Source organism: Acanthopagrus latus, chromosome 18, assembly GCF_904848185.1.
Source record: "Acanthopagrus latus isolate v.2019 chromosome 18, fAcaLat1.1, whole genome shotgun sequence".
Taxonomy (NCBI): Eukaryota; Metazoa; Chordata; class Actinopteri; order Spariformes; family Sparidae; genus Acanthopagrus; species Acanthopagrus latus.
In genome coordinates this window covers 909,264-927,731 of record NC_051056.1, presented here as the reverse complement: position 1 = coordinate 927,731, position 18,468 = coordinate 909,264, and the positions used below count along the sequence as shown (strand labels likewise).

General features: G+C 41.8%; 1 protein-coding gene across 1 annotated transcript in view; it reads left to right on the top strand.

Moving 5' to 3' along the window:
* rnf130 (ring finger protein 130) overlaps positions 1-18,468 on the top strand; it is a 72,278-nt gene that overhangs the window by 13,654 nt on the left and 40,156 nt on the right. Inside the window, exon 4 of the mRNA XM_037077409.1 lies at positions 16,927-17,177. Within this exon, the coding sequence (XP_036933304.1) occupies positions 16,927-17,177 (251 nt within the window). The remainder of the gene's footprint in view (positions 1-16,926; positions 17,178-18,468) is intronic.

Genomic DNA, 18,468 nt, shown 5'->3' with positions numbered 1-18,468 from the left:
GGAGACTTTTCCTGTGGTGTGTCTATTTGAATGGTGTATTACAAAGCAAACATCATCCTCCTTGCTCGTGGAGGGGTGATGGGACTGCAAGGTGCCTTTTGAGAAAACAGTCAACTCAAATTAATGAAAGAAACAGAGCTTTTTTGAGATGCAGAGACGGAGGACATATTCCTACAACATGTTTGTGGTTTTCACTGTAAAAAATGTTTTTTTATGTGATTTTAGGTCCAATGTGTTAATTCAGTATGTCTAAATGAAAAAATAACTGTATAGTCACACAAGTGAGGTTGTGCTGAAATAAATGACACCAAACAAAGCAAGGTAAACAGAATTTAAGGTGAAATACAAAGGTAAAATCAGTAGTAATCAAAAACTGCCAATTATACCCTGGACCCCAGAGAGTTAATCTGTCTATATAAACATACATGTATCCATATAAACATACAGTGCTCAGTGTAAATGAGTACACCCTTTTCGAAAAGTAATATTTTAAACAATATCTCAATGCACACAAAATCAATTTCTACAATGTTGACAAGACTAAGTTTTCTGTTTAAATTATAACATGAAAGTAAGGTTAATAATATAACTTAGAGAACAAAATTTTCAGTTTTACTCAAATTAGGGTGATGCAAAACCCACGGAAAGTCTCTGGAGCAAGACTAAATTTTAGACTACAAATGTATAATTTAACAATAATCAACCATGGGTGAGTCTAATTATTCAATATACACAGGTGTCCAGCAGACAGTTGACTGTAAAAGGGTGTAGAAAACCCCTTCCCATTTCATGTTGTTAGCAATGGCACCACATGGAAGAGAAATGTCTCAAGACCTGAGAAAGAAAATACATTTCTTTAAACCGCAAAGGTGAAGGCTACAAGAAGATCAGCAAAGCTTTACTTATCAGTCAGAATACTGTAGCAAAAGTGGTACAAAAACTTAAAAAAAAGATGGAACTGTAACCATCTCACAGAGACGTCCAGGTCGTCCACAGAAGTTAACACCTCGACAGTAACGTCCTCTGATGAGAGGGGTCGAAGAAAATCGGCATGCAAGTTCACTGCAGTTATCCAAGGAAGTGGACAGCCAAACTGGGTTGACTATTTCCCGTGACACAATACGGCGTACACTGCAGAGGAATGGCATTCATGGGTGCCGTCCCCAAGCGGAAGCCTCTCCTAAAGCCCAGGCACAGAAAAGCCTGCCTAGAGTTTGCTAGGGTCCATGCTGATAAAGATGAAGACTACTGGGTCTCTGTAGTTTGGAGTGATGCGACCAAGATAAATGTTTTTGGAGCTGATGGCTTCATAACTGTATGGCGTCGCAACGGTGAGGAATACAAAGAAAAATGCATGGTGCCTACTGTGAAAATGGTGGTGGCAGTGTCCTTATGTGGGGTTGCATGAGTGCTGCTGGTGTCAGGGAGCTGTGTTTCATTAATCGCATCATGAATTCACAGATGTATTGCGCTATACTGAAAGAAAAGATGCTACCATCATTCTGTGCCCTTGGTCGTCGTGCACTTTTTCAACATGACAATGATCCTAAACACACATCTAAGGCCACTGTTGGATTTCTGAAGAAGAACAGGATGAAAATGATTCAGTGGCCAAGTATGTCTCCTGATCTGAACCCAATTGAACACCTATGAGGAATTCTGAAGAGACAAGTTGAGCATCACTGTCCATCCAGCATCCAGTCTCTAAAAGAGATAATTCTTGAAGAATGGAAAAAGATTGATGCAGCAAAGTGTTTCCAGCTTGTTCACTCCGTGTCTAGAGGACTTGGTGCTGTCATTAAAAATCATGGAGGCCATACAAAGATTATTAAAGAGATACTAGATTTAGTAGTTTTTGCTGTGGGGTGTACTCATTTTTGCATCGCCCCTATTTGACTAAAAACTGAAAAATGTGTAATCTAAGTTATGTTATTGACCTTACTTTCATGTTATAAGTTTAACAGATGTTATATTAAACTTATATATATTCAACATTTTGGAAATAGTTTTTGTGTTCATTGAGATATTGTTTAAAATGGTATTTTTCAAAGTGGGTGTACTCATTTATGCTGAGCACTGAACATGAATCTATATAAACATAAATATTTCTATACAACATAAATATATCTATATACACAAACATACATATATTTATATCAACAACATCATTCCACACGTACATGCCCACTCCTTACCAGCATTTGTTGATCAGGAGCAGAGACAAGACCATCAGGGTGGGAAATCCTGACCTGGACTTCTTACACTGACCTAACTTGACTGGCAAGGTAACACCGGTATGATGATCCAGGAGTACCAGGATTAAAAAAAAGTCACTTGTGTGAAATCTAGTGTTTTCAGAGGTTATATTATCCAGTACCTGGCCTGCAGATGAAATGTCAATGTCAACATAATTTTTCAGTAACTCGATTAAGATTTTTTTTCGTTATTGGCCCTTTCTATGTATTTTTTTCCAATATGATTTGTTTTGATTATAACAAGACATGAAGAGAAGAAACGTAACAATTATAAATATCTCCTTTGAACTTTTATTTTCTATTGGGTGTTACAGTACAGTACATTACAGTGATATTACACAATTGGGTGCAAATAAAACTGTGTAGCAATAAAAGTTATATAAATTACATCATACCAAATTAACTAAAAGTGCACCATATAGTCTGATTTCTCTCAAAGTGTATTGTATGTGTTGAGGATTTAACAGTATGAAAATTTCACACCGCAGTAATAGTGAAAAAATTATCACAGTTATCGGTATACCGCGGTATTTTTAAAATGTCTTCAAAATGTTTAAAAAACATGCTGATAAATTTAAATAATTTCACCAAGATTTATATTTAAATAGATTGATTATGTATCAAAATAGTCCAAATCCAAAACCTTAACAAAACACTGCAAAGTCAACATTAAATGAGTATAAAACAATGTATCAAAATTGTGCAAAATAAACCTTAAATACAGTAGAATGAGATGTACTGGGAGTAGCACTTGAACCTCTCTGTAAAAAAAAAAAAAGAAGGGTATTTTGACTCTTATCTCTATCTAGACGCTTGTTGTATTCACCATTTTATTATTCTACAGATAATCCAAAAAACAAGTAATAAACAAGTAGTAGTAGTAGTAGTAGTAGTAAGTAAGTAAGTTGGCTGTCTGTCTCTCTGTCTGCTTGCTCATCTGTTGTCAATGGACTCAATATGATTGGTCAGATGGCAGCTGAGCCACAGGTAGACGCTGCTCCAGTGAATGGAGGTGAGATGAAGGTTAGTCATCTCAGTCAGTTTGCATTCAGTAACTCAGTCCACCCAGTATGTATTTGTCTCAAATCCTCCTCCCTGCAGCTCTGTATCAATATTTGGGGTCTACTTTAAAAAGTTAAATCTACAATTAATAGTGGCTCAGATAACGTGCCAAATCACAGATCAACTTCATTCAGTTATACCACTATCTGGTCAGTTTATATTTGTGACTACAGCAAATTTGACAGAGAAAACTCAACACACATACATGATGCACCCAAGCTTAAGGTTAGCTTACCTTGCATTCGTTGAACAGTTTAGGGTGATGATCACGTACATTGGATGTGTTGCTGCCCCTCGCAGCAACTTTCTTCTCGCAGCTCCTGCAGATAGGGCTGCCATCCTCGACCAGCTGTCCGTGAGCATTCTTATAGCAGACTTCAGATTTGGTTCTCTTTGAAGGCAGAGAAATGCCTTGAGGGCCCCTACTATCACGTCCTCCTTCAGCCGTGTCTTCTTCACTACATAACAAGCGCACGTTGTGCACTGTGCATGTGTATCTCGCAAGTTTTCCACACTGTGGTTACGGGCTGTGGTGATTAAAACTTAACTGTAAACGGTAACCTTCATTGGGAATTTTACCATGGTTTACCATGACACCGGTAACTGTTACATGCCTAGTATGTGTGCATGCATGTTAGTTGGATGGGTTTTTACAAGATGCTTGCACACTTACATACATGTGAGCAGACTTGGTGGTAAGGCCTTCAGACATTTTGATGGCAGGAGTGTGCCAAAGTGCTCCTTCCATCCACGTTCCATTGGCTCTAGGCTTGCTTTGGGGTCCATGGATGTTGCAAGCAAGTGGCATGCCGTATGAGCCAGAAAAGCCCCTCGTTGAATGTGGCCTCTGATCCCACTACTTGTGGGAGGGAGAGCATCAGTTCCAGCACTTCTACTGGTGTAGATTTCTATCCTGAAGTCATCAGATGTCGTGGCTGTTGTAGTTGACCTGGCCCCAGACCAGACACGCACCAAGTACTTCTCAGCCAACGCTGCATCTTGCTCTGCTCAGAACTTGTCAACTTGCTGAAGGATGGGAATGTGTCTGTTCATGCCAATGATGTCGATTCTGTATGCTGCATGCGCTTCCTTCAGTGACATCTTAGGAATCTAGTACAAGAGGGATGAACTCCAGCTCTTGGCAGAGGGATGATGTTGAGCTGATGATGGCATTGATTCAGCACTTAAAGTTGGGAATTGTGCTAGAGGCATCTGCCGCATCTTTGACATGAAGTCTACTACAACATGAGTGGCATAAGTAGACTCAGGACCCCATTGGGTGAGATCAAGTAGAGGCTCAATCTCACCGACAAGTTTTGACTTGTTGACATGAGCTGGAAGGTCACCATCAAGCATTTTCTGTTAACTCTGTCTAGTGTTGTACAAATACACAGTGCAAGGGCAGACTGTAAATTTAGAGTTAATTTGCATGTACATGTCTTTTGAGATTCTTCAGAATATGAAAATGACCTTGAACATGACCTTTCATGGCTGACGGGGTTTTCAGAAATTCAACACAGGAGCTCCTGGACCTTTACTGTAACCTCACCCCAAACTCCATCGCTAAGATTAAATATCTTGGTCTTCTTCGTTGCCCTCACTATATGCACAGGACCTCCAGACGCAAGTTTATTCATACAGACAAAACTATTCCCTCCATGCTGACCAACAGGCGATCCATCGCACCAGCACAGCATCATCAAAACCAACCACAGGTGCACACACTGAGCTATCTGAGACCCTTGGCTTGTGTAAATGGTGCTGTTTCCTCCACATCCCCTGCATGAGCATCTGTGAGCAACACTGCAGCTTTCATGCTGCTGAATCTTCGTTCACTAAGCAACAAAGCACTATTCATCCATGACATCATCACAGACAGGAAAATTGACTTTCTTTGCCTCAGCAGGACCTCTTAACTCTGAATCAAGCCATTTCCCCAGTCTATGTTTACATCCAGAAGCCCCGCTCTAAGGGTCGTGGTGGTAGGCTGGCAGTCATACGTCGAGCTGTCATCATGGTTAAACAACTTCCAGTGCTGAATGTCACCTCATTTTAGTGTACAGCCTTCTCTCTGGCTGGACGTACACAGCTACAGGATGTCCTCATCTGCCGCCCTCCAAAAGCCTCCTCCACCTTCCTGTCTGAGCTGTCTGAACTACTCACCTCCATCTGCTTTATGCCTACATCTACACTCCTGCTTGGTGATTTCGGCATTCATGTGGACTCCACCAGCTGCCCCTTTGCCTCTGAATTCCTGTCTCTCCTGGACTGCTTCAACATCACACAGTATGTTAAAGGTCCAACCCACGTCAAAGGCCACACACTGGATCTGGTGTGCTCCACTGACACTACTCCCTCCCACCTACAGTGCCTGGACCTCGGTGTTTCTGACCAAGATGCCATCCTTTTCACTGTTCCTGTCCCTGTGCCCAAGCAACATATAAGTCGAATCACATACAGGAATATCAAGACAGTGAGCACTCTGCCCCTGACCAATATCCTAGAAACCCACCTGGCCTCTGATCCCCACGACACCTCACTGGATGGGCTGGTGGCCCACTATAATGCTGCTGTCTTCTGGGGTCTTGACTCCCTTGCCCCTCTTAAAACCCGGACTGTCTCATTTACCCATTCTGCCCCCTGGTTAACCATTGAACTCCTTACTCTAAAGACTACTGGTCACCGCCTGGAGAGGCTCTATAAAAGATCTGGCCTCACCGTCCATCATGAAGCCTACAAAAAACAAGTTAGGTCTTATAAAGAAGCTCTCTCCAAGGCCAAAACAAACTACTACACCACTCTCAGTGGAGACCAGCAAAATAACCCCAGAATGTTATTCTTCACCATGAACCGTATCCTTAGCCCTCTTGATGTCACCCAGCTTTCTCGTGCCTCTGACCTCTGCTTCAGGATCCTGCACTTCTTCCAGGAAAATGTGGCTACCATTCACCACCAACTCCTGGTATCTGCCACCACCCTACCATATGCACCTCAGACACGGACAACTAATCCTCCCACTGTTCGCCTGCCCCAGTGCTCTCACTCCTCCTTCTCTCCTGTGGACTCTACTGCTGTTGCTTTTGTCTCCCAGGCAAAATCCTCCACCTGCTCTCTGGACCCCATGCCAACAACTCTGATGAAGTCTTCCCTGTTTGCCCTATGCCCCCTCATGGTGGACATTATCAGCTCATCCCTAGAATCTGGCATGGTACTTTCCATCTTCAAAACAGCTTCAGTCACCCCCATCCTCAAGAAGCCAGGACTGGACCCAGACGACTTACACAACTACCGACTGATCTCAAACCTTCCTTTCCTGAGCAAAATCCTGGAAAGAGCAGTTGCTGCCCAACTCCAGCAGCACATGTCAGACTCTCTATGAACCCCTTCAGTCTGGCTTCAGGGCACGCAATAGCACAGAAACTGCCCTCATCAAGATCACTGACGACCTCCTCATCACTGCAGATTCTGGCCACATCAGTATTCTGATCCTCCTGGACCTCTCTGCAGCCTTTGACACAATCTCCCACACCATTCTCCTTACACATCTATCTGACTACCTTGGCCTCACTGGTACAGCACTCTTCTGGTTCCAGTCCTATTTAACAAACAGGAAACAGTTTGTAACCATCGGAGACTCCAGTTCTACCCCAGCTTCAGTAAACCAGGGAGTGCCTCAAGGTTCTGTGCTTGGACCCCTCTCCTTCACCATCTGCATGCTCCCCCCTTGGTCAGATCATTCGCAAACACAAGCCCTTTTTAGATAGAAAAGGCGGCACATTTGCTCCAAGGTAAGGGCGGCAATGTGCTGGCCTGTCTTTCTAAAACCGAGGCATAATATTCCTCCTTTTCCAAAAGCCGCCTCTGAGGTAGGTGTAAACATGTGACATGACGTGAAGCTCGAAGTTGGGCTGTGAACGGTCTTAAAAAACAAGAGCTTTACATTGCACCCCATAGGAGTTTAGAACTGGGTTCTTAGCAGGGGGCTTTTACTTAGAAAGTAGCAACCGTCTTTAGCTTGCTGACACAACAACAAGCTAACACAACCAAACTGCTACAGAGACTGACTAGACGCTGCATCTCCTGGATCTCTGCGGCTGTCCAGTTGTTCATTTCAGTGTCTGCGGATGAAGTGATGGACTGACTGCTGTGATCAGCTGTTTCTTGGTTTTAAAACTCCCCGGCTGTGGGTCGCACAGCAGTGCAGGTCATTGACACCTCTTCCCACCTCATGCAGAGGCTGGCACATTTCCTTTTTTTTTCTTCTTTTTATTTCCCTTTATTAGATGCAGTCTTATACATTCATACATTCAAGGATATAACACAGGTGTGAATGGGGTAGAGGTAGTCTATTGATTTTGACATCCTAACAATCCATACTTAAAAGTGGGCAGTAATCTTCATTCACTGAGTGAGAGGATGAACATACAGTTCACACACGTTCATTAGAAAAATCCTCATCAATCACATCAAGGATCATTTCAATCAATAAAATATGAGGTAATTGCGGACCATCTATTCAAAAATACATCCGTTTCAAGTGTAATCTTGCGGTTATATTTTCCATGTAAAAAACATCCTTAACCTTCTCCCTCCGTTGTGTTACTGTTGGGGGCTGTGGCCTCAGCCAGGAGTAATCATCTTGTTAGTAATTAGAAGAAGGACTCTCAACAGTATTCTCTTATTATAGCTTTCTAGATCATCCAGCAATATTCCTAACACAAAACAAGATGGGTTTTAAGGGAAGATCTACATTTAAACATTTCTTTATTTCACTTTGTATGTTTATCCAATATCTTAACAGTTTCGGACAGTCCCAGAATATGTGTGTGTGGTCTCCCACTAGGCCACAGCCCCTCCAGCACTGATCTGAGGTATCTGCAAATTTTGAAGTAACAACAGGAGTCCTCAAAAACCTCATCTTAATTTTCAATTCAAATTCCTTCCAGATAGGGCTGTTTGTAATTTTATGACCCTCTCTACATGACAATTCCCAGCCGTTATCTGGAATTATGGTGTTCATTTCCAGTTCCCATTTTTCTTTCATATCTCAACAATTATCTGTGAGTTCTTCTTGTAGTGTCTTATATATGTGTGATATAACCTTCTTTTTAATAGTCCCTTTGATTGTTAAAATAAAGAACTGTTATATATTGGAGGGCAAAGTGCATAATTTGTCCCATTCTTTGTGTTTCTGTAAATTTGTGGAGTTTGAGAAAAAAAAATTGTAGTGCTTCACTGTCTGACAGTGAGGGAAGATGCAGATTGGTAAGAAAGGCCTCAGGATTGTTTTTTTTAGGTTTTGATCTAGTTTCTTTATATAGCTCTTCATAGAATGTTGCAAAAGCATCTGCTATTTCTTTAGGGTGTGAAATTGTCTTTTAAAGGGTGGAGTGAGTTATCTTAGGAACCACCCGACTAGCCTGGGATTTACGGAGTTGAAAAGCTAGTAAGCGGCTTGCTCTGTTCCCCATCTCATAATATCGTTGTTTAGAGAATCTTAAGGCTCCTTCTGCTTTGTATGTGAGAAGTTTGTTTCAAAGTCTTCCTGTTTTCTTTTAATTCTAACGAAGTAGTATGTGCTCTTGTAGTTTTGTGTTCTAATTCTAACTGCTTTTTTCTATTTTCTAATTTCATTTGTTCTTCCAGTCGTATTTTCTTTAATCTAGATGCAATTTGAATCATCTTTCCCCTTATAACTGCTTTAGCTCCCCCCCATAACATTGATGGGGTCACCTCTCCATTATCATTTATCTCGAAATATTCTTTTAAATGTTGTTTTAAATCCTGTGTAGCCATGGTATTGGTCAGTAATGAGACATTCAGTCTCCAGTATCTGAAGAAATTTTCTTTGTTTAAATCTGTAACTAAAGTGACAGGAGCATGATCGCTCAGAGTTGTTGGTTCTATATGGCAGTCTGTTACTTTGTGCATATGCTGTTGAGATAAGCAGAATAAATCACTTCTGGAATAACTGTTATGCACATTGGAAAAAAAACTTAAGTCTTTTCCTGAAGGGTTTCTGGATCTCCAAGGGTCAATAAGTCCTAATTCTGAAATCATGCTAACTAAGTGTTTTGGTTTTTATAGTTTGGGGTCCTCCATCTGCTGGCATCCTATCTAGCCTTCCATCCTGTACAGCATTGAAATCTCCCCCGACTATCATGATGCCCTTAGCATTGTCCGCAATAACATTTGCAATTTCCTTAAAGAAATTCTGGTCTGGTTTGTTTGGGGCATACAGGTTTAGAATAGACATCTCCACCTCTCCTATTGCACCCACAACCATAATAAACCTCCCTAGTTTATCCTGAATAACTTTTTCAGAGGAAAAGGTTAGTGTTCTATTAATTAGGATTGCCACTCTCCTTTTTTACCAAATGATGAATTGAATACTTGACCCACCCATTCCCTTTTTGATTTTTTGTTTTCTCCTTCTGGTAAATGGGTTTCTTGTAACAAGGCAATTGAGCAATGCACTTTTTTTAACTGACTTTATATTTTTCTCCTTTTAATAGGATGATTCAGTCCATGGATATTATACGTGATTATGGTTAAGTTGTTCATGTATGTAGTTCATGTATGTATAGCAAAAGTGGTCATCCTATCCTCAATTACTATTCTCCACCCAAACTTCAGTTTCAGCATAGTGCATAGTGCAAAATATGACTGCATATCTATTGCTATGATATGAGCAAGCATTGAATGTGATGAACAGAAAGAACTTGCATATACACACAAAAGAGAACTAACTTCCAAAAACTAAGAACATCGTGCTAACCAGCTTCAGTAAAGACTGAGAGTGGTGACGGGGGGGAGACACTTAGTGCTACTGCGACTATTTACAGAGTCGCTTGTGAGAGAAGTAAAAAAGAAAAAATAAATAAATAAAAATAAGAATACCCTTCCTCTGAAGAAGAAACCCTGTTTTTTCAGTTGTTTTTTCTTTTCTTTTCTTTTTAAGTAAACCACTCAAGTAGGACCAAGCACTGAGCATGGAAACATGTAAGCCTGGTGCACTGGCAGCTCTATTTTGCAGTTTATTATAAGTCTGTTTTCCTCAGAGTTGTTTGCTATTCAGTCATCACCTCGAACAAAAGTATGCCAGTCCGCGTTTGTCATCAGTAAAGAGCGGTTCCTTTACTGTTTGATGCCGATGCCGTGACCAGGGGGTCGCGCAGCAGCTCCCTCTGGAAATCCTCCTGTTCATCCACCTTGACATTAATTCCCATCTTCCTGAGTGTGGGGGCTGCCTCCGAAAGGGTTGTAAAGGTCCTCATGCCAGAGGCCGGGTAGATTTTCAACTGGGCAGGGAACGGTGACTGGGCTTTTATTTTCTTTTCTTCAAGCTGTTTTATCACCTCCCGTACCTGTATACGTTTCTTCTGTGCATCTGATGTGTAATCTTGGTTGATATGTCACCCCTCGTTTTTTCCAAGCGTGCTGAAGTATTGTTTCCCTGACACTGTAGTCGGAGAACTGGACTATGATGGATCTCGGGGGGGGGGGGGGTCAGCGAGCGGTGAGCTCTCTCCAGACACAGGTCCAAATCCTCCAGTAGTTCAAGTGAATTGCGCATCAAGTTGGATATGAACTTAATCATATCGTTCTTTTGCTCGCCCCGTCTTTCACACTGTTTATGCACAAATTATTCCGCCTTGCCCTTGATTTGAGGTCTTCACACTTAGCAGAAAGTTTAGCTTCTTTTTGAAGTAAATAGGGAATGACTCTCTCATGTCGGAGTGCTTTGTTTTCCAAGTCACTCACTCTCTGTTCCACATTTGTTACTTGTAGTTCCAGTCTTGTTGTACGTTGCAGTACATCTTCGAGGCTGGATTCAACCCTAGATAGGGTGGCCTTCGTATCTTTAGAGGCCTCTGAGTGTTCTCTCCGCAGGTCACGAAGTTCAGCAAGCACCGCAGCCATTTTTTCCTCAGAACCAGTATCGTGTGGGTGAAGCGGTGACTGTTTGGTCTCGTTTCTCATTTTTTTTTAGCCGCTTTGCCTTTCTTTTCTGTAAATTTTCTCAAATTTGACATTCTGGCCTCAGTAAGAGGTGAGTAATTAAATTTAAATATTTTTTGAGGGTTTCTTCCCGCAGCCAGAGGATCAGTCTGTTGTTCCTACCATAACATCACCAGAAGTTCGAGGCCGGCACATTTCCGCCTCGTTTTTAGAAAGCAGGCAAGGCAGAAATAAGTGTATCCTCCGAGGCGGAAAATCGGCGGACCAAAACAGACCGCCAATTTGCCTCCCTCTGTCTAAAACCGCGGACCGAGCCGCCAAAAGGACGGGCAAATTGGCGGCTTGGTGCTCTGTATAAAAATGGCTACTGTCTCAACTTGCCGATGACACTCAATTATATCTCTGCACCAAACCATCCACCCAGCAACTCCCACAACTGCCAGGGTCCTCACCTGCACCAAGCCCTGGCAACACATCACCCCCACTCGCATCCACCTTCCCTGGCTCCCAGTTAAATCATACATCACTTACTAAATTCTCCTCCTGACCTATAAATCGCTCCATTCCCTTGCCTCCCCATATCTGTCTGACCTCCTCCACCCCTATACCCAGTCTCGGACGCTGCACTCATCAGGCACATACCAGAACTCCATCCCTAACACCAAACTACAAACCCTCAGTGACAGAGCTTTCTGTGTGACAGCCCCCACTCTCTGGAACACTCCCCCAGCTGGAATCCACAAACTGACCTCACTGGAGACCTTCAAAAGAGACCTAACAAGCTCTAGATCCAGTCCCATCAAATCAAACATAAAATGTTTCTATATCTTTATCTTATATGTATTTTTTTGATTATCCATTTAATCTTTTATTTGTTTGTTCCACTTTGTTATGTGTCCATGGGTACCCTGTAAGGTGCTATATAAATTAAATTCATTATTATTATCATTATCATTATTATTATTATTATTATTATTATTATTATTATTATTATTATTATTATTATTATTCAAGGTCAAAATCACCCAATATGGTTAGAAATAATTTGTCAAAATGCAAGTATTGCATGTGTATAAACATTCAGAAACAAAAAAGATAGATTTTCATCATATCCAATGGCGGCCATATTTGATTTGACCATTACACAGTTTGGCACTATGGTGGACGAGCACCTGTGTGATTTTTCGTGTCTAGGGACACACTAACTCAGTTCAAGTGAGAAAATCCCCCAACACCAACTTGCAAACGGGTCTACAAGCCAGGTCCAGGATTAATATTTTGATGTGGAACTAAACTAACCCAGAAACTGTGACTAATTGACTGAATTAATGTGGATCAGATTTTTTCCAGAGTATTAAACTGAGTTATTGTGGACTATTTGCCTGCTGGAACTGTTCTAGACATCCACCCACCGCTGATTTGCTGACATGAATATTTCCTCAGGTGCAGTCACGAAAACCATTAAACACTGTGATGAAACTAGCTCTCATGAGTAACACCCAGGACACGAAGACCACGATTTACCTCTGCTACAGAGAATAAGTTCATTCGAGTTACCAGACTCAGACACTGCAAATTGACAGCGTCTCAGATTAGGCCCCACATTAATTCTTCACAGTGTTCAAGTAGCAGACACATCTCAACATCAACTGTTCAGAACACACTGCATCAATCAGGGTTTTGTGGTTGTTTTGCTGCAAAGAAGCCTCTACTGAGGTAGAACAATAAGTGCTTGGGCCAAGAAACACAATAAATGGACATTAGACCAGTGGGTCAGTGAGTCCAAATTTGAGATTTTTGGTTCCACGATCACCTGACCTGAACCAAATTGAGATTATTTGGGATGAGTTGGACCACAAAGTGAACGCAAAGCAGCCAAGTGCTCTGCACCTCTGGGAACTCCTTCAAGACTGTTGGAAAACCATTCCAGATGACTACTTCATGAGTCTGAGAATAGTGAGCAAAGCTGTCATCAAAGCAAAAGATTCATGCTATGTGGGGTGGAGGTGAAGTCTGAACAAATGAGTCTTGAATTCTTGCAGTAAGGTCAAAGTGATTATGCTGTCCTGACATTGATCGGGACCTCGTTCCATCACTGAGGTGGAGGTCTGCATTATAGTGTTAAGAGAATCCATGTGATGTGATTGCAGAGCCCAGTGTACAGTGAAAACAGAAGTGTTCCTAATACTGAGCTTTGAGGGACACCAGTTTCCAGAAATAAGTGTTTGGACAAGGAGCCATTCCATGTGATCTGAAAGGTGCGATTTGTCAGGTATGATGTGAACCAGGTTAGAGCAGACTCACCAATGTCAAGTTCAGCTAGAGTGGAGAGGAGGATTTGGTGGTTGACTGTGGCGGCACGAGGAGCATGCTCTGGGCAGCACTTGGTTAAGACAACATTTTATGCCTAACAACGCCACCCTGGGGGTTTCACCCAGGGACCTTTTTATCTTTTAAAGGACAACTTGTAAATCAAATAAGGCACTCAGGTCCGTTTTACAATGAGGCAGAGACAGCATATCTGGGTACAAAACATTTATTGATTTCAGTTCAAACAGTCCTAAAATTGTATTAAGAAGTCACTCACTGCGACAAAAAGGGGGACCAATCAGGGTTGAGACTTAGTGGGGGGAGATGGGTCCAAAACAAAGGGGATCCCAGTAACACCACACGTGAAGTAAATCAAAGTGAAACAAAAGCAACCTAAAAAAGTACAAAACACAAGAGGGACACCAACACCAGGACACCAATCCACCCCCCTCTGATTATTGTCGTTGTGACTACTGAGGTCAGGCACACCTGGATTAATCAGTTTGTCCAATAATGGCAGACAGGAAACAAAGGAGCTGGCTGAAGTTCAGGAAGTAGTGCAGCTGTGCATAAAGCCAATTGTAGTTTATAAGTGGTTGACAAGTGGTGATTTTAGCTTTCTTGTACACCTGTCTTAAGATGTAAGGGATACTGGAGCTTGGTTGGGGTGGTGGGACTGCTCGCAGCGGGCACCGGAAAATTTCCCTTATTTTCAAATCCAAAACTTGACAGATATGGACCGGGAGCACCCCACAAGAGCTGTAGTTTTAGAGATGCTCTGTCATTTAGCCACCACAATTTGGCCCTTGTCAAACTCGCTTAAATCCTTACGCTTGCCCATTTTTCCTGCTTCAGACACATCAACTTTGAGAACAAAATATTCTCTTGCTGTCTAATAAATCCCACCCACTAACAGGTGCCGTGATGAAGAGATAATCAGTGTTTCATTCACTTCAGCTGTCAGTGGTCATAATGTTATGCCAGATCAGTCTATGTAAACACACATCTATCTATAAACACATGTATAAACACACATATATCTAGTTATCAGCTAATTCATCAGAGTTCATCATAACGAGACACCAAACACTTTTTTACACATCAAACCAACTTTATAGACACTTGTTCAACTGGGAGTGAAAACGTCCTCCTCTCTGAGTCACATGTTCACATGTGTAGCATATGCAGCTACTTAGCTTAGTGTAAAGACTGGAAATGGGGATATGTTGATTGAGAGGAGGAGGAGGAGGAGGATGGAGGTTTATGTGTGAGGAGTGACTTCCTGGGGATCGATGTTGACTTCTAAATATAGACACTAATGTGTCATTAATTGATGAGGTTACCGTGACCGTGTGTGTGTGTGTGTGTGTGTGTGTGTGTTTTAAAGGTGCTGGTGCCAAATGTGAGATGAGAGCTGAAATAATAAGTAAGAATAATAACTGGATAACTGGAGCCTATCTTTGTTATGACGGATATGGACTGATGCCTCATAGGTATTCTATTTCCTTTACTGCAGCACCTGCAGCACTAACACTATCAAAGTCAGTATGCTGAAATACTTTATGCTACAGTGCAGTGTGTGTCACACTACAATACAGTGTAGTAGTGTTGTACTCCAGTACAGTGTAATACTAGTATACATCAGTACAGTGTGATGCTGGCACACTTCAGTGCAGCATAGTACTGTTACACTACACTACAGTGTAGTACTGTTATACTACAGTGTAAATGTGTTATACTACAATACAGCGTAGTGGTGTAATACTCCAGTGCTTTGTTATACTGTTATACTATAGTACAGGGTAGTACTGCTATACTAGAGTACATTGAAATGCTGTTATACTCAGGTACATGCTACAGTACAGTGTGGTACTGTTATACTCCAGTACAGTGTAATACTTTTATACTGCAGTACAGTATAACACTACTACACTACAGATCCAGTGTAGTAGTGTTATACTTAGTACAGTGTAATACTGTTAAACTGCAGTGCAGTGGAGTAGTGTTAAACTACAGTACAGAGTAATATGGTTATACTACAGTTCAGTGTAGCACAGTTATAGTCAGTACAGTGTAATAATTTTATACTCAGTACTAGGGGTGTAACGACACACAAAAATCACGGTTCGATGCGTACCTCGGATTAGAGGTCACGGTTCAGTTCATTTTTGGTACAGTATGGGAACAAAATGCAACACGTAAAATTGATTGTTGTGTATTTAGAACTTTTGTAAACCAAAAATGTATTGTAACTTAAACAAAATATGAAAATAAGATTAAAAAAATAGAACACTGCTGTAAATTGCTGCCTGGTAATACGTTAGATACATTCTCAAATAAACAAAATATATATGAAATAAGCTCTCCGATGAATGAAATATTCTCAAACAAAAATATAAAAAATATTATAAAAAATAAATTCTTCACAGCTTGTTAAAGGCTTTTAACAAAACTTTTCCACAAGTTAAGTGCGGCTAAAGTGCAGTGTAGCCTGTTCAGTTTTACTCAACCTTCTTATTTTTTGCCAGAAAGATTTACTTGTCCACATTGACTCTACCCATAAGTTATTTGTGATTACAGGCTTTCATTACGAAGATATTAGGACAACAATATGCACCTTTGGACGATTCATTGACGGTCACGTTTTTTGGACAGGCACCGACACAGTCACCTACACTGTCACTGTGTACTCTGTAGCACAACAGTGGTTTGCAGTGGTCCAGCATCTCTGTGTGGAATAGTAGTGTTCAAGCCACGTCAACATGAATATACATATACATGACTTGGATCGATTAACAAGGTGATCGGCCAAGGACCCCTCTCGAGACGGGATTCTCAAAGCACACCTCCAGCACACCTGGGACCGTCACCGATAAAATGAGCACGAGTTTAACTGTCACACCAGAAACATGTCTTTCTCCGTTGTAATATTTATCCAGGATGCCGCAGTGTTCCCAAGCAGGAGACTTTAGCAACAAAGGAGGATCTTCAAGCTCTGTTTTCTCGCTAGTGATAGCCGCGACGTAAACGTGCTGCACGTGTAGCTGAGGAAAAACATACGCAGGAGCTCACTCATGCACAGCCCTGTACTAAACCGAACATTCTGTAATGAAACGAATACTACAATACAGTGTCGCAGTGTTATATTACAGTACAGTGTAATACTGTGTTACTACAGTACAGTGTAGTACTGTAACACTACAGTACAGTGCAGCAGTATTCGTCTTGGCTTTAGATCTGATCCTTGTTCTGATCCTGGTCTTGGTATTTTTTTGGCTTTGGTTCTGGTCTTTGCCATGGTTCTCGTCCTGATTTTGAGTCTGGTCTTTTTCTGCAGGTACTGGTGACACGGTGGCGGTGATGATCACGGAGGTGTACGGTAAAGAGATCCTGGCTCACCTGGAGAGAAATTTGACAGTCCTGGTGTCTGTGGTTGTGGGTCAACGTGGTCCAACCAAGAACATCAACCGAGGCTCTCTGGTCTTTGTCTCCATCTCCTTCATCGTCCTCATGATCATCTCGTCGGCCTGGCTCATCTTCTACTTCATCCAGAAGATCCGCTACACCAGCGCCCGCGACCGCAGTCAGGTAACATGCTAACACACAGCTAACATGCCAACACACAGCTAACATGCTAACACACAGCTAACATACCAAACAGGGGCTAACATGCTGACACACACTAACCAGCTAACACACCGCTAACTTGCCAGCACACTAACAGACTGACTCATTGTCATCATAGTCAATGACCTTTTCCTTTGAATCATTAATATTTAATGAGGTGAATCTGCGGAAAGTTTAATGGAGAGTGGGTGGTAATGCCCCTCTTCCCCCCTTAGTGTAATTTAACCCGCCTCTCAGGGCTCTGTCTCCCCTCCTCCCTCTCTCCATCTGCTACAGATCAACCTTCAGTTCACCTCATGCTGTCACACTTCAGTTTGTCACAGAATCAGCAGGAAACACAGAACCGCAGAGAATGATCTAATTATAGACCACTGACCATCACTGACCTTATACACAGTAGTAGTACTCAGGGTATTTTAATACTCTGCACTAAACGAGGCTAACAGTTTCCCCCTTGGTTCCCTCCATCTTTGGGCTAAGCCCAATTTAGTTGTTCTTCCAAGTTAACAAGGATGTGTTTCTTTCTCTTTGCGTCTGTGTCTCTGTTTCTTTGTGTCTTTTCTCTTTGTGTCTATGCCTCTTTGTGTCTTTGTCTTTGTGTCTATGTCTCTTTGTGCCTCTGTCTCTTTGTTTCCCTGTCTATTTGTGTTTATGTCTTATAAGGATGGACGGCTGTTAGGTTGGTAATAAGTCAGCTGACGGGATTCGGATTAATTGGAGATATGTGTATATGTAGGTATGTGGGTGCGTAGGTGTTTATTGAGATAAAGATTGCGGGATTAGCTGTTTACTTTTGCCATCAAAGTTCATCTGTGAGAAGAGAAAGCCAGCGATGAGCAAGGCACTGATGCAGTATGTCTGAAGGCATAAGATCTTTTAGGCGAACAGATTGTGGATGATTGTGTGAAGCATAAACTTACTCTGCTGCTTCTCTTCTGCTCAGGGTGTGTCCAGACAAAAGGGTCCCCCAGGGTGCGGACACCTCTTATTGGTTCCGCTTGGTTGAGCGGAAGGAACCAAGTGGGAAGTCTGTAGAAGGGAGTGTAATAGCTGGGTTTAAATGTAAATTATTACGGTTATTTATTAATGTGATTTTTGTACGTTTATATTAATTAGAGCCCTCGCAGGTCTGTGACCGTCTTCCCTATTGAAATGACTTTATTATTTTTCTTGGGCAGAAACAAATGCACTTTTGGAGTTCTTAACATTGCAGAAAATGCGTATAAATTGGTCAACCTTTCAGAAGTGGGGA